At 49.7% G+C, this 17,183-nt stretch overlaps 1 protein-coding gene and 1 non-coding gene across 3 annotated transcripts in view; both read right to left on the reverse strand.

Annotated features, from left to right (window-relative positions):
* SAE1 (SUMO1 activating enzyme subunit 1) overlaps window positions 1-17,183 on the reverse strand; it is a 66,752-nt gene that overhangs the window by 26,458 nt on the left and 23,111 nt on the right. For both annotated transcript variants that reach the window (XM_051837389.3, XM_089320524.1), the window contains one exon: window positions 4,255-4,360. In XM_051837389.3, the coding sequence (XP_051693349.2) occupies window positions 4,255-4,360 (106 nt within the window). The remainder of the gene's footprint in view (window positions 1-4,254; window positions 4,361-17,183) is intronic.
* On the reverse strand, window positions 9,341-9,447 carry LOC127488377 (U6 spliceosomal RNA). The gene has a single exon (XR_007916071.1). It is a non-coding gene; the product is annotated as a U6 spliceosomal RNA (small nuclear RNA).

Below are 17,183 nucleotides of genomic sequence, written 5' to 3' on the forward strand. Positions count from 1 at the left end.
AGAGAGAGAGAGGTAGAGCTAGAACCATCTGCCAGTTCACCTCCCAAATGGTCACACGGGCCAGGGCCAGGCCACATCAAAGCCAGGAGCCAGGAGCTTATCCAGGTCTCCCACACGAGTAGCAGGGTGCTTCTGCTCTCCCAGGTCCATCAGCAGGGAGCTGGATTGGAAGTGGACCATCTGGGACTTGAAACGGTGCCCATATGCGACGCCAGTGCTGCATGCTGCACCTTAATCTGCTGTACTACAGCACCAGCCCCAGACCCTACAAGTTTTTAGAAAACAGTTTGACAACACAAAATATGTACATATTGGCCGGCGCCATGGCTCACTTGGCTAATCCTCCGCTTGCAGCACCGCCACCCTGGGTTCTAGTCCCGGTTGGGGCGCTGAGTACTAGTCCCAGTTGCTCCTCTTCCAGTCTAGCTCTCTGCTGTGGCCCAAGAGGGCAGTGGAGGATGGCCCAAGTGCTTGGGTCCCTGCACCTGCATGGGAGACTGGAAGGAAGCATCCAGCTCCTGTCTACGGATCTGCGCAGCACCAGCCGTGGCAGCCATTAGGGGAGTGAACCAACGGAAGGAAGACCTTTCTCTCTGTCTCTCTCTCACTGTCTATAATGCTCTTTCTGTCTCTCTCCCACTGTCTAACTCTGCCTGTCAAAAAAAAAAAAAACATACATATTAATCAGAAGTGGGCAACCGGCACATCCATCACCTCAGACACTTGCCATTTTTCTGTGTTGGGAACGCAGAACCCTCTCTATCAGTATAAAATTCACTGTTGCCAGTATGGCCGTCCTACTGTGCTACAGGACATGAGAAGCTGTTACAGCTGAACCCATTAACCACCCCCCTCCAACCCTCCCTCCCCTACACTCTCATCCAGGCCCTGATAACTAACCACTGTTCTATTCTCTACTTCTATGAGACCAACTTTTTTTTTGACAGGCAGAGTGGACAGTGAGAGAGAGAGACAGAGAGGAAGGTCTTTCTTTGCCGTCGGTTCACCCTCCAATGGCCGCCGCGGCCTGCGAGCTGCGGCCAGCGCACCGCATCCAAAGCCAGGATCCAAAGCCAGGAGCCAGGTGCTTCTCCTGGTCTCCCATGGGGTGGAGGGCCCAAGCACTTGGGCCATCCTCCACTGCACTCCCTGGCCACAGCAGAGAGCTGGCCTGGAAGAGGGACAACCGGGACAGAATCCGGTGCCCCGACCGGGACTAGAACTTGGTGTGCCGGCAGCGCAGGCGGAGGATTAGCCTAGTGAGCCGCAGTGCCAGCCGAGACCAACTTTTTAGAATCTGTGAGCCCTGGGTTTTAGACCTAAGATACCACCAAGTTGTATGGCTACTGAGAGGCTCCTCCCTGCTGGGCCTCATTTTGATCATTAAAAGATAGCTGGGGGCTAACGCTGTGCATAGTGGTTAAAGCCACAGTCTGCAGCACTGGCAGCCCATATAGGTGCCAGTTCATATCCTGGTGCTCCACTTCTGATCCAACTCTCTGCTAATGGCCTGGGAAAGCAGTAGAAGATGGCCCAAGTCCCTGGACCCCTGAACCCGCGTGGGAGACCTCGAAGAAGGTCCTGGCCCCTGGCTTCGGATCGGCACAGCTCCGGCCATTGCAGCCAACTGGGGAGTGAACCAGCAGATGGAAGATCTCGCTCTGATTTTCCTTCTCTAACTCTTTCAATAAATAAATAAATATTAAAAAAAAAAAAAAAAAAGACAGCTTTTCTAATAGAATTGGGAAGTGGGTTCATTTTGCGTGCCAAGTCAGAGAGCGACTGCGGGCAGCTCCTGCCTGAAGGGTCCTGAGGTCATAAGGTGGTGGCACGAGGGTTCAGACAGGCTGGCTTGGCTGAGGACTCTTCCAGTCACTCTGTCAGAGGTGAAGAATGGAGGGAAGAAGGAGAAGCATGTCATTTGTCATTCTCGGCCTACGGTATGTGAGTTGTTGAGGCTGTGGGTTCAAGTTTCACTTGGACTCCCAATTCCAGCTTCTTGCTGATGTGCACCCTGGCAGGCAGTAAGGGATGGCCCAACAACTTGTTGGGTACTCTGCTATCAACAAGAGAGACCCGTACTGAGTTCCTGGCTTCTCACTTCAGCCTGAACCAATCCTACCTTTTATGAGCACTTGTGTATAAGCTAGCAGATGGAAGATATTTCTCTCTCTTAAAATAAAGTATACATGGGCCGGCGCCGCGGCTCACTAGGCTAATCCTCTGCCTAGCGGCGCCGGCACACCGGGTTCTAGTCCCGGTTGGGGCGCCGGATTTTGTCCCGGTTGCCCCTCTTCCAGGCCAGCTCTCTGTTGTGGCCAGGGAGTGCAGTGGAGGATGGCCCAAATGCTTGGGCCCTGCACCCCATGGGAGACCAGGAAAAGCACCTGGCTCCTGGCTCCTGCCACCGGATCAGCGCGGTGCGCCGGCTGCAGCGCGCCAGCCGCAGCGGCCACTGGAGGGTGAACCAACGGCAAAGGAAGACCTTTCTCTCTGTCTCTCTCTCTCACTGTCCACTCTGCCTGTCAAAAAAAATAAATAAATAAAAATAAAAAAAATAAAAAAATAAAGTATACATGCCCAAAAAACCATTCTAATATCACAGACAACGCATATTTCCAGGAGTTGGTTATGTGCGAGGCATTTTCTATGTCGATCATCCAAGGTTCCCAAGAGGCCCTGAGGGAAGTGTGCTATTAATGCGCCATCTTCGGAGAGGACTCTAAGGCTCAGGGAATTTAGGTCAATGGCTCAAGATCACTCATCTTTAAAAAAAAACAAAACAAAACAATCACAATGGCAGAGCCAAGTCTGCTGTATTTCAAAGTTCACGGTCTGGTCTGGACAGCCGTGTGCTACAGTCCACCATGTAGGCCACCATATTAAAGCCACTGCTTCTCCAGAGGCCTGTCTCCTTCTCTAGGCCCTTGAGAACTTCAACCAGTGACAGGCAGTGGTTGGCAGTGGTGGCAGTGGCGGCAAATGTGCCCTTGTCCCCACTGCTGATGCAGAGCATAGGTTTTGTCTCCTGATCTGGCTCATGCCTACCACCTGGCCTTGAAGACCTAGATGGAGTTCCAGGTTCCTGGCTTTGGCCTGTCACAGCCATTTGTGGAGTGAACCAGCAGACAAAAGATCTCTGTCTCTCTGTCCTTTTCTCTCCTCTGTCACTCTGCTTTCAAACAAATAAACAGTATATCTTAAAGCGGGCAGGTGACACTGCAGGGCAGATTGTGGCACAGTAAGCTAAGCTGCCCTCGGCACACTGGGACCTAGCAGAGCACCGGTTAGGGTCCTAGCTCTTCTGCTTCTAATCCATCTCTCTGCTAATGCACCTGGGAAAGCACGGAGGATGAGGATGGAGCTCTGGGCTCCTGGCTTCAGCCTGGACTACCCCAGGCCATTGTGGCCAATTAAAGAGTGAAACAGCAGATCAAAAACCTCCGTCTCACTTTGTCTTTCAAATAAATAAAAATTAAAAAAGAAAACCACTCACAAAAAAACTATTGCTGTTTCCTTAGCTCAAGGAACCAAATAGGGAGTTAATTTCCACACTGCTACCTCATCGTGGTGCTGTGATGTTGATAGATGAGAAAACCAGAAAACACCCCAGAAACTGCAGAGTTCAATCAGGGAGTGGCGAGGTAGGCACTCCTAACACGTGGGTACGATTATTATACCGTGGGGGCTGTCCTGTATACCACAGGGTGTTTAGTCAACATCCCTGGCCTGGACCATGAGATGCCAGTCATCTCTCGACTCGGCTGTAACAACCAAAATGCCTGCAAGCACAGCCAAATGGCTGCAGCTGACAATCACTGTGAATTCAAATACCATGTGACTCCTTTCATGGCAGTAATTAAGAGCCACATTCAGGCTACACCCAGGACTTCTGCAAAGGGGTGTCTCCTGTTTGCTGAGGGTCTTCTCTACGCAGGCCTGAGTGATCGGTTTCTCTCCGAGGGCACAGGTGCTGCGCTCACATTGACCCTGGACTGGGGAGGGCTCTGCTGACTCCTGCTCAAGACTCACTCTCGCATTAACTATTCAATCATTCCTACACAAACAGCTATTCAGGCCTTTAAAACAGCTCACCCACTCTCAACCCTACTCTTGTTAACACCACTCATCAGCATGGGAAAAGCTTTGTTCATGGATAATACAAACTTGCAACCTAACAAGTGTTACATATTTTCTTTTGAATCTATGCCAAAGGCAAGCCTGCCATGGGGAAGTGCAGCTTGGAGGCCTCACCTTGCAGGAGAAAGTAGTCAGAAGTTGTGCGCTTCAGAGTGGCCTTGGCTTTGTCACTGCTCCAGTCTACCTCCAGTGCTTCCTTAATGGGGCAGAAGACCACCTTCTGTTGAAAAAGAGGCAGAACTGCTTAGGGATAAAAGAGATTAATTCACAAAGCAGGACCTCTTTTCCACCTCTGAAAGAAATGCATTAAAGTTTACTGATCATTAAAGGAAGCCAAGACCCAAGCAAACTCAAGAAACGCTTGTCAAGTACCTACTGTGTGCTCCCCTGGGCCCTGGGGACATGCACTCCCTGCGCTCAGTGGAGACAGGGCCAAACTCAGAAGACGTAGCTCAATTCTAGCTCTCATTCTGGTACAAGTAAGGAGCGAGAATGTACAACTGAAGATAATCAGGGCCAGTGCTGTGGTGCAGTAGTTAAGTTCCCCACATCAGGAGGCTCACATCATCCAATACCTGGCCACTCTGCTTCAGGTCCAGCTTCCTGTTAATGTGCCTGGGAGGCAGCAGAGGATGGCGCAAGTATGCAGCTCTCTGCCAACCGTGCTGGAGACCCAGATGCAGTTCCTGGCTCCTGGCTTCTGCTCCACTGTTCTGGCCATTTGGGGCACGAATACATGGAATGGTGATCTTTACTTCCCAAATAAATCAATCCATCTCGGGGGCCTGCCTTGTGGCGCAGTGGGTAAAGCTGCCAGCTGTGATGCCAGCATCCTACAGAGGCACAGGTTCATGTTCTCGGTCCACTTCCAATCCAACTCCTACAGAGGCACAGGTTCATGTTCTCGGTCCACTTCCAATCCAACTCCCTGCTAACTGGCCAGGAAAAGCAGCAGCAGATGGCCCAAAGTGTTTAGGACCCAGCCACCAATATGGGAGACTTGGGTGAAGCTCCTGGCTCCTGGTTTTGGCCTAGTCCAGTCCTGGGTGATGCAGCCATCTGGGAAGTGAACCAGTGGATGAAAGATCTCTTTCCCTTGTTTCTCCTTCTCTCTTTCAAAAAATAAAATGTCTTAAAAAAACAAAAAAAAAGCCACGGCCAGCGCCGCAGCTCAACAGGCTAATCCTCTGCCTAGCGGTGCCGGCACACCGGGTTCTAGTCCCGGTCGGGGCGCCGGATTCTGTCCCGGTTGCCCCTCTTCCAGGCCAGTTCTCTGCTGTGGCCTGGGAGTGCAGTGGAGGATGGCCCAAGTGCTTGGGTCCTGCACCCCATGGGAGACCAGGAGAAGCACCTGGCTCCTGCCTTCGGATTAGCGCGGTGCGCCGGCCGCAGTGCACCGGCTGCAGCAGCCATTGGAGGGTGAACCAACGGCAAAAGGAAGACCTTTCTCTCTGTCTCTCTCTCTCACTATCCACTCTGCTTGTCAAAAAAAAAAAAAAAAAAAAAAAAAAGCCAGGGGAAAAAAAAATTAATCTTATAAAAAGAGATACTCAAGGGGGCTGGCACTGTGGCATAGAAGGTAAGCTGCCACCCACAGTGCCAACAACCCATAGGAGCGCCAGTTGGAGTCCTGGCTGTTCCACTTCCAATCCAGCTCTCTGCTATGGTCTTCGTAAACAGCAGAAGATGGCCCAAGTCTTTGGACCCCTATACCCATGAAGCAGACCTAGAAGAAGCTCTTGGCTCCTGGCTTCAGATCGGCTCAGCTCCAGCCATTACAGCCAACTGGGGAGTGAACCAGTGGATGGAAGACCTCTCTCGGCCTTTCCTTCTCTGTGCGTATAACTCTCATTTTCAAATAAATAAGTAAATCTTTTTTTAAAAAAAAGATACTCAATAGAGCATTACTAGTAATAAAAAAAACACCCTGGCCGGCGCTGCGGCTCAATAGGCTAATCCTCCGCCTAGCGGCGCTGGCACACCGGGTTCTAGTCCCGGTCGGGGTGCCGGATTCTGTCCCGGTTGCCCCTCTTCCAGGCCAGCTCTCTGCTGTGGCCCGGGAGTGCAGTGGAGGATGGCCCAAGTGCTTGGGCCCTGCACCCCATGGGAGACCAGGAGAAGCACCTGGCTCCTGGCTTCGGATCAGCACGGTGCACCGGCTGCAGCGTGCCAGCCGTGGCGGCCATTGGAGGGTGAACCAATGGTAAAAGAACCACCCTGTTTTTCAGTAGAGGAATGGTTTGATAATGACAGATGACAATAAGAACAGTAAGAAAAAAAGCACTTTAGCCGGTGCGGCGGCTCAGTAGGCTAATCCTCTGCCTGCGGCGCCGGCACACCGGGTTCTAGTCCTGGTCGGGGCACCGGATTCTGTCCCGGTTGCCCCTCTTCCAGGCCAGCTCTCTGCTGTGGCTGGGGAGGGCAGTGGAGGATGGCCCAAGTGCTTGGGTCCTGTACCCGCATGGGAGACCAGGATAAGCACCTGGCTCCTGGCTTCGGATCAGCGCGATGTGCCAGCTGCGGCGGCCATTGGAGGGTGAACCAACGGAAAAGGAAGAGCTTTGTCTCTCTCTCTCTCTCACTGTCCAGTCTGCCTGGTTAAAAAAAAAAGGGGGGTGAAACAAATCCCTTACTAGGATGTTTAAAAAAAAAAAGGCATTTGGGGAGTGAACCAGTATATGGGGGTTCTATCAGCCTTCATGCTTGTTCCTTTATATCTCTAATATATTTTTTTAAATGTTTATTTATTTATTTGAAAGGCAGAGTGATACAAAATGACAGAAAAACAAATTTATGTTCCACCTGCTAGTTCACCCTCCAAATGCTTGCAATAGCCAGGAATGGGCCAGGCTAAATCCAGGAGTCAGAAATTCCATCTGGGTCTCCCACATGGGTTGCAGGGACTCAAGCACTTGGGCCATCACCTGCTGCCTTCCAAACACATTAGCAGGGAGCTAGATCAGAAGAGCAGAGTAGGCGAGACAAGAACCAGGTGCACCAAGAAGGGATAGGGTTGTCCCAAGTGGTGGCTTTACCCATTGCACCACAACATCTGCCCTCAACAAATAAACTTAAAAAAACAAACAACAACAAAAAAAACACAATGGTGGCCAGCGCTGTGGCACAGCAGGTAAAGCAGCTGCCCGCAGTGCCGTCATCCTATATGGGCGCCAGTTCAAGTTCTGACTGTTCCACTTTTTTTCCCCAAAGAAACCTTTTATTTAATACATACAATTTTTTTTTAAGATTTGTTAACTTGAACATCAGAGTTACTCAGTGGGAGGAGAGGCAGAGACAGAGAGAGAGAACTGTTCCATCCGCTGGTTCACTCCCCAATTGGCTGCAATGGCAGGAGCTGCGCCAATCAGAAACCAGGAGCCAGGAGCTTCCTCTGGGTCTTCCCACGCCAGTGCAGGGGCCCAAGGACTTGGGTCATCTTCCACTACTTTCCCAGGCAATAGCAGAGAGTTGGAATGCGAGCAGCTGGGACTTGAACTGGCGCCCATATGGGATGCTGGCACTGCAGGCGGTGGCTTCATCCACTATGCCACAGTGCCAGCCCCTAATGCACACAAATTTCCCAAGTATAACTTTAGGAATATAGTGATTCTTCCCACCATACCCGCCCTCCCACTGCCATCACTGCCACTCCCCACCCCACCTCCTCTTCCCTCTCCCATTCCTAGTCCCATTCTCAATTAAGGAAAAAAAAAAAAAAACCATTATTTGAGTCAAAACAAGGGCTGTTCAAGTCATTGCTTCTCAAAGTGTTAATTTCCTTTTAGGTGCTCTATTAGTTATCACAGGTAAGGGAGAACAAATGGTATTTGTCCCTTTGGAACTGGGTTATTTCAGTAAGTATGATGTTTTCCAGATTCATCCACTTTGTTGAAATGATTAGATTTCATTTTCTTTTTTACCACTGTGTAGTATTCCATAGAGTACATATCCCATAATTTTTTTTTTTTTTTTTTTTTGACAGGCAGAGTGGACAGTGAGAGAGAGAGACAGAGAGAAAGGTCTTCCTTTGCCGTTGGTTCACCCTCCAATGGCCACCGCGCTGCAGCCGGCGCACCGTGCTGATCCGGTGGCAGGAGCCAGGAGCCAGGTGCTTTTCCTGGTCTCCCATGGGGTGCAGGGCCCAAGCACCTGGGCCATCCTCCACTGCACTCCCTGGCCACAACAGAGAGCTGGCCTGGAAGAGGGGCAACCGGGACAGAATCCGGCGCCCCAACCGGGACTAGAACCCGGTGTGCCGGCGCCGCTAGGCGGAGGATTAGCCTAGTGAGCCGCGGCGCCGGCCCATATCCTATAATTTTTATTTTTTTTATTTTTTTATTTTTTTTATTTTTTTGACAGGCAGAGTGGACAGTAAGAGAGAGAGACAGACAGAGAGAAAGGTCTTCCTTTGCCGTTGGTTCACCCTCCAATGGCCGCCGCGCTGCGGCCGGCGTACCGTGCTGATCCGATGGCAGGAGCCAGGAGCCAGGTGCTTTTCCTGGTCTCCCATGGGGTGCAGGGCCCAAGCACTTGGGCCATCCTCCACTGCACTCCCTGGCCACAGCAGAGGGCTGGCTTGGAAGAGGGGCAACCGGGACAGAATCCGGCGCCCCGACCGGGACTAGAACCCGGTGTGCCAGCGCCGCTAGGTGGAGGATTAGCCTAGTGAGCCGCGGCGCCGGCCCCATAATTTTTTTTAAAGATTTATTTTATTTATTTGAAAGACAGTGTTACCGAGAGGTAGAGACAGAGAAAGAGGTCTTCCATCTGCTGGTTCACTCCCCAGATGGCCACTGCAGCTGGAGCACCGCTGATCCAAAGCCAGGAGCCAGGAGCTTCTTCCAGGTCTCCCCAATGGGTGCAGAGGCCCAAGGACTTGGGTCATCTTTCACTGCTTTCCCAGGCCACAGCAGAGAGCTGGATCGGAAGAGGAGCAGCCAGGACTAGAACTGGCGCCCATACAGGATGCCGGCACTTCAGGCCAGGGCTTTAACCTGCTGTGCCACAGCGCTGGCCCCCATAATTTCTCTATCCAGTATTCAGCTGAAAGGCATTCAGGTTGATTCCATGTCTTAGCTATTGTGAACTGAGCTGCAATGAACACGGGGATGCAGTTAACTCTTTTATTTGCTGATTTCAATTCCCTTGGGTAAATTCCCAGGAGTGGGATGGCTGGGTCATATGGTAGGTCTATATTTAGAAAAATATGGAACACGACACGAATTTGTGTGCCATCCTTGAGCAGGGTCCATACTAATCTTCTCTGTATCACTCCAATTTTTGTATATGTGCTGCCAAAGTGACCACTGCTCCACTTCCGACCCACCTCTCCGCTATGGCCTAGGAAAGCAGTAGAAGATGGCCAAGTCCTTGGGACTCTGCACCAGCGTGGGAGACCAGAAGAGGCTCCTGGCTTTGGATTGGCCCAGCTCTGGCCATTGTGGCCATTAGAGGAGTGAACCAACAAGTGGAAGATGTCTCTCTCTCTCTCTCTCTCTCTGTCTCTGTCTCTGTCTCTACCTCTGTCTTTCCACCTTTCAAATAAATAAATAAATCTTCTAAAATAAATTAAATTAAATTAAAAAAAATTACTGGGGCCAGCACTATGGCTTAAAGGACTAAGCCTCTGTCTGTGGTGCTAGAATCCCATGTGGGCGCCAGGTTATGTCCCAGCTGCTTGCAATCCAGCTCTCTGCTGTGGCCTAGGAAAGCAGTGGAAGATGGCCCAAGTCCTTGGGACCCTACAATCATTTGGGAGACCAAGAAGAAGCCCCTAGCTCTTGGCTTCAGATCAGATTGGAGCCAACTGGGGAGTGAACCAGCGGACAAAAGACCTTTCTCTCTGTCTCTCCCTCTCTGCCTATAACTCTCTCTCAAAAATAAATAAATAAAATCTTAAAAAAAAAAAGATGACCATAGTATAAATTAGAAAGCTACATGAACCAAAAGTTAACAGTTACTAGACAGTATACAAAGCTTGCTAAGGACCTACGGGGTTGGCACTGTGGCATCACAGGTAAAGCCACTGTCTGCAGTACTGGCAACCCATGTGGGCACTGGTTTAAATCCCAGCTGCTCCATTTTCGATCCTGCTCTCTGCTATGCCCTGGGAAAGCAGTGGAAGATGGTTCAAGTGCTTGGGCCCCTGCACCTATGTGGGAGACTGGGAGGAAGCTCCTGGCTCCTGGCTTTGTATCAGCGCAGCTCCAGCTGTTGCAGCCATCTGGGGAGTGAACCATTGGATAGAAGACCTACCTCTCTCTCTCTCTCTCTCTCTCTCACTCACTCACTCTGCCTCTCCTCTCTCTCTGTAACTCTGCCTTTCAAATAAATAAATCTTAAAAAACAGGGACCGGTGCCATGGCTCACTTGGTTAACCCTCTGCCTGTGGCACCAGCATCCCATAAGGGTGCAGGGTTCTAGTCCCGGTTGCTCCTCTTCCAGTCCAGCTCTGTGCTATGGCTCTCTGTGCTAGGGCAGTGGAGGATGGCCCAAGTGCTTGGGCCCTGTACCCACATGGGAGACCAGGAGGAGGCACCTGGCTCCTAGCTTCAGATCAGCATAGCTCCGGCTGTAGCAGCCATTTGGCGGGTGAACCAACAGAAGGAAGACCTTTTTCTCTGTCTCTCTCTCTCTCTCTCACTAACTCTATCTTTCAAAAAAAAAAAAATCTTAAATGACAAAAACAAAAACCACAAAGTTTGCTCAGAATCTGACAGAGGGAAAGGTCAGACTGTGGCAAGCAGTCATGACGTTCGAGTGGCTTTCTGATCCTCACAAGCACTCCTTTGGGGTCTGGATCCATGATACAGCCAGTGTGCACGATGTCTGTGCTGTCTTCAGCACTGTAAGTCATCAAGTACAGCTCAAGTCAAATACCTGGTACACTTAAGCCTGCCCAGCCCTTATTAAGAAGTCTTAAAACAAAGGTTAAGCCGTAAGTAAGACAGGCTGGGAATCCCACCAGCAGGAGAAACAGAGCCTTCCCAGGCTCAGAACTACCAAGTGGGTGGGCATTTGACAGAGCGGTCAAGATGTCATTCAGGATGCCCACATCCCATGCCTGAGTTCCTGGGTTTGAGTTCAGGCTCAACTTCTGATTCTACTTCCTACTAATGCATTCTCTGGGAAACAGTGATGACGGCTCTAGTTGGGTGCCTGCCACTAATGTGAGAGAAACAGAGGTTGAGTTCTGGGCTCCGTACTTCAGTTTGGCCTGGTTCTGGCTGCAGCAACCATTTGGGAAGCACTTCAGTGGATGGGAGCTCTCTATCTCTGCCTTTCAGATAAATAAAAACAAAACACTACCAAGAGCTCAGGCCAGAGTCTTTGTTGCTTGCCTGGCTAAGGGCAATGTCAAGATCCACTGACATACACTAAAGCACTATAGGACACATGGGTGGGAGTTGTTTTAGAATTTCCATCCCAGGCAGGCCTGCCTGTTAGGCTTGATCAGGGCCTGGACCACGAGTATAAAGAGCAGTTGGGCCTTATCTGTCAAGTCAGACCTTTCAAAGGGAAATGGTGCTATATGTTTATTATTGTTACTTTGTATAATGTTGTTGTTATGTTTATAAGCTACAAGAACCAGTAATAAAAGCCTGAGCCATTTGTCATAAATGCCGATAATATGTTCACAAGAGGCAAGAATGTGCATTTTCTTTTAAGAAAACCAAATATATAGACCTAAATGCAACTATTTAAAGGATCTCTTCATCTGTTATTCCTTGTGTGCTATACCACTAGATTCTCACTTAAACTTGGTTTTCTTTCAAAATCTTTGTATGAAGATGCTGTGTCCAACTGAACAGTCCTCAGGTATTTGTACAAATACTACGTTTTATATATTCCTAAAATTGTATTCATGAAATGCATTAAGTCTGTATTCCTTAAATAAAAGGTTTCTTTGGGAAAAAAAATACATTTTACAGTTTTTAAAATATAATAGGGGCCGGCACCGCGGCTCACTTGGTTAATCCTCCGCCTGTGTTGCCAGCATCCCATATGGGCGCCGGTTCTAGTCCTGTTTGCCCCTCTTCCAGTCCAGCTCTCTGCTATGGACCGGGAGTGCAGTGGAGGATGGCCCAAGTGCTTGGGCCCTGTACCCGCATTGAAGACCAGGAGGAAGCACCTGGCTCCTGGCTTTGGAATGGCGTAGTTTCAGCCATAGCAGCCATTTGGGGGGTGAACCAACAGAAGGAAGACCTTTATCTGTCTCTCTCTCTCTCACATCTAACTCTGTCAAATTAAAAAAATACATAATAAAGTTAAAGAATTGCTGGCTGGCGCCGCTGCTCAATAGGCTAATCTTCCGCCTTGTGGCGCCGGCACACCGGGTTCTAGTCCCGGTTGGGGCACCGGATTCTGTCCTGGTTGCCCCTCTTCCAGGCCAGCTCTCTGCTATGGCCCGGGAGTGCAGTGGAGGATGGCCCTGTTCCTTGTGCCCTGCACTCGCATGGGAGACCAGGAGAAGCACCTGGCTCCTGGCTTCGGATCAGCGCGATGCACCGGCCGCAGCGCACCAGCCACGGCAGCCATTGGAGGGTGAACCAATGGCAAAAAGGAAGACCTTTCTCTCTGTCTCTCTCTCTCACTGTCCACTCTGCCTGTCAAAAAAAAAAAAAAAAAAAAAAAAAAAAAAAAAAAAAAAAAAAAAAAGTTCAATAATTGCCCAAAACAAAACAAAAAAGTATAAAGACCAGGGCTGGCACTGTGGCATAATGGGTTGTTCTCTGCTAATGTGCCTGGGAAAGCAGCAGAAAATGGCCCAGATCCTTGGATCCCTGTACCCACGTGGAGAGCTGGATGAAGCTACACTGCAGCCATTTGGGGAGTGAATCACTGGATGGAAGATCTCTGTGTGTGTCTCTCTTGCTGTAACTCTGCCTTTCAAATAAATAAAGTAAGTCTTAAAAAAAAAACAGAAAAGAGCATAAAGACCCACCTACTTCATCTGCATATTTGAATAGAAATCAGACCAACAACTGTTATATAAAGTACACCATATTCTCCTGCCTTAACAGCTGTGCATTCTGCATATCCACCTGGAAGGTGGGATTCAAATTTGAAATTTTCACACTCTTTCGGAGCTCTGTGTCAGAGAAAGGTACACTGGGAAAGCTGGCCCCCTGCCACCTCTGAGTCTGTCCCACAATGCCTGAGGCCACCCTGCTGTTCATCTCAGGACTAGGCATTCCATTCAGACAACGGAGCAAGGTCTATACTCTGGAGGTAGACCAGGGAAGGAGTCCACAAAAAAACCTGGGATGGCCTGGACATAGATGCCAGGAGTACCAAGTATCAGGAATGTAATAGAGAACTGGTTTGGCACATTGCCTTGACTCCAGGAGGAGAAGCACTGAAAAAGCGCCAAGAAGGGAGTTTTTCCAGCACTAGGGCCAAGGACAGAGGCCTTTTTCACCGGGGGCTAAGGGCTGAGCTATTCCTTCTTCTTACTCTAACTTGTAACCTTAGACAAATTTACTTACTTCTCTGAGTCTATCTGCAACAACACTTTCAGGGATATTTCTGGGCATCTGGGAATAAGACTCCCAGTGGTCTTGTCTGTAATGGGTATAAAGGCCCACAGGTGAAAGCCAGGTGGGCCAGCTGGATTCTCTCTCCAGAGAACTGGGTGTGTCAAAGTTGGAACAGGAGAACACAGTAATGACAGGGCTCAAAAGAGAAAGGCCACTATTTCCTACGGCATGCAGGGCACCCAGCAAACCTGGTCTTTACTACCACACTCAGATCACAGTCTCCGCAGCCCTCCAAAAGATACAACAGGGGCTGGTGCTGTGGTGTAGTAGGTTAGGCCTCCAACTGCCAGTTTGAGTCTCAGCTGCTCCATTTCTGACCCAGCTCTGCTGGTAGCCTGGGAAAGCAGTGGAAGATGGCCCAAGTACTGGGGCCCCTCTACCTCCATCTGGGACCCCCAAAGGAGGCCCCTGGCCCCTGGCTTCAGATCGGCACAGGTCTGGTTGTTTGCAACCATTTGGGGAGTGAACCAGTGGGTGGAAGCCTCTCTCTCTCTCTGTGTCTGTAACCATGCTTCTCAAATAAATAAATCTTTTTTTAAAAAAAAATAGATTTCCCACACTGCTGATCAATCATCAAAAGACCTGGAAACCGGAGTGACAATTTGAGCCCTAGCTACTCTGTTTCTTATAGTTCCTGCTAACACATTCTGGGAGGCACTGGTGATGCCTCAAGTGCTTGGATCCCTGCTGCACTAGTGGGAGACCTGAATGTAGCGCCTGGCTCTTGGCTTCAGTCCCGCCCAGCCCTGGCTCTTGCAGCTATTTGGAAGTGAACCAGTGGATGCAAGATCTGTCTCTGCTGCTCTGCCTTTCGAAAAAATAAATACACTGTCCTCTGTGTTTAAATCTGAAAGACAGTATGGAGCATGACCACCATCAGGCACACGTCTAACCATCTCTCGCAGCCTCCAACAACACACATAACTCACAATGAAGCAGTGAACAGCCACATGGGAGTGTGACATTGCTTTTTATCCCCAAGAACTTCTAGAATGACACAAATTTTCAAATACTGTATCTGATTATCCTCATAAACCTTCATATTAACCTCGAGTCTCCCAAGAGGCTGACCTTGCAGGGCAGTCTGGAGAGCCTGGGCCTTGGTCCACTGTCTGCTCTCTGCACCCATTCCTCCCCCTGAGCTCTGGCACCTGGGGCAGGTCACTCCATCTTTCCCGGCTACAAACTGAGACAGCACAGCTGGACATGCCTCCCTGCACCCACTAGAGCACCTTGCACACAGCAGGCCTTTTTCAAGTCCTACAAGAGCTGGCTGTTTCAGAGTGAGGGAAGACAGAGAGACTGCCTCTCCATCTATCTTTTGGCTTACTCTGTTTTCTCTGAGCACCGGTCTGGGCTTTGGTGCTTGGCAAACTTGCTCTTCACATGCCAACTCAAACAACACGTCCTCTGCAAAGCCTTTTTGGCCCCTTCCTCTCCAGCACCACACTGCTTTCTCCTTTATCTACTGCACATCAGTGTCTATACCAGGCTCGTGACCACGACCCGATTCTGATGAAATCTGTCCCGTGACTTCTCCTGGGCACCAAAGGAAGCAAACAATGTACTGAGCACCCATCTCTGAGTTAGACATTTTCCTACTGCTTTATTTATCAAATTCTGGCACATGTGTTAAAGGCCAGGAATCTTCCTAGATGGTGTGAAAACCACAAGCTTTGTTTTTCCTCTGTGTTTTTTAATGTTTCTAATTTAGGAGCACAATGTGTACCTTGAAGCAAAAGTGGCTTTACAATATTTGGTTGAACCTAGGAAAACAGGGAGGGGAAGGGAACCCTGACCAGAAACCTTTCACAGGAAACAGGAAGTGGCTGCTTCCCCACCCCAATCCTGCACTCTCTGATCATAACTCAACTTGTTATTCCATACAATTAAGGCAAAACAGCAGGATTTAAATCAAAGAAATTTTGAGTTAGAAGAGAACTTGGAGATCACAGGGCCAAAATGGAAGCAGCGTGGAGTACAAGGTGGCCGAGCCCGGCCAGTCCTGTGCTGTCTGGGGGAGGGCACAAAGACAAGGTCTGGAATCCCGGGGATTGTCACCAGGAATGCCCTGAATGCCTTGCAACCTTACGGGCTGGCGCTGGAATCCAAGCCTGAATTGTCCAAGCACAGCAGCTGACTAACAATGCCAGCTGGGGCATATTTTAATACCTTCAGATTCAGTCCCATGCAGGAAGCTCGGCGGCCGTGAAGCCCCAAGGAGTGGTACGCTGAGGCTGCCCAGAGCCTGCCTGGGCTGCCCACATTCTCCTCATAGCGAGCCAAAGTGCTTCCCAAAAGAGGTTTCCAGATCCACCCCAGTGGGCACCACAGGAGCAGACTGGGGGTGGGGGGGACTTCCAGCTGTGCAGGGCTAACAAAGCGAGGGCTCCTGCATTTGAATGTGAAAGACAAGCCTCAATCAGAGAAGGCCCTTAAGCCATAAAACCCTTCACACCAAGGCCAAGTGTCACACTTGTAGGAGGGTGTGATTTATAAACTGACAGCGCCCACAAAGCTGCTTTTGTACTCCTCCGTTTGTTAACAATTTATCTCCCCCCACAAACTCACCGAGCTATTCAGATAAGCCTGGACGGGCCTCAGAAAGAAAGGAAGGAAGGAAGGAAGGAAGAAAGAAAGGACTCAAGTTTTGGCCAAAACACCCATGTTCACTCTGGATAATTATGATCCTGTGAATAGACACTAAAATTAGGGCTTAATCACTTCTCTGTATCACACTCACAGAGTCAAACTATTCCAACACAAACACACAAAGCGAGAGCGAGAAATCCCCAGCGTGGCCTCACTGAGTTCCACCTCTGTGGCTTCTGCAGGCTCCTTTGTGGTCTCTGCACTCTTCAGAAACCCCCTTAGAGCAACTGTAACTCACATTCCGACCAGCTGGTTTTCTCTCTCAACACTCAAACCTACAAAGCACAGTAAACACTGGCTTGCTCCCCATTCAACAAACCCAATGGCGGCCATTCCACTTTATGTCCCCCATTGAAGATTCCCACACAGCTACAGAAACCACTGTCCCCTGATCCCTCTCCCAGTCCTTCTCTAAAATGAATTCAGTTACTGCCCCTCATCCAAATAGAGGCCAAGTCCCTAACGTAAACCGCCTTAGGAAATAAAGGCCTGATTACGTTCTCAAGGTGGAAGGGAAGGCTTTTCCCAAGGTGGAAGGGAAGGCTTTTCCCGTTAAAGGCTGTATTGTGGTAAAAGAGAAAAAGGCAAAAAACAAAAGCAGGTTTAAACTGGCTCCTGTCCACCGAACAACCTTACTCAAATGTCTAATCAATCTGAGAAAAAAAAAAGTACTGAAAAGGAGCCACCTTCTGCTCCAAATGCCTTCCTGATAACCACAATGCATCTGGCTGACAGCAGGCACACCAGCATTAAAAACTGAAATCTGCATTCTGGTTCCCTTGGAAAGTCACATCTGGAATCCCTGGGCCTGCGCATTCCCTCACAGTAACAGCTGGCTAGTACTCCAGCTAG

Source organism: Oryctolagus cuniculus, chromosome 18 (assembly GCF_051225735.1).
Source record: "Oryctolagus cuniculus isolate XC-2025 breed Fujian yellow rabbit chromosome 18, ASM5122573v1, whole genome shotgun sequence".
Classification (NCBI taxonomy): Eukaryota; Metazoa; Chordata; class Mammalia; order Lagomorpha; family Leporidae; genus Oryctolagus; species Oryctolagus cuniculus.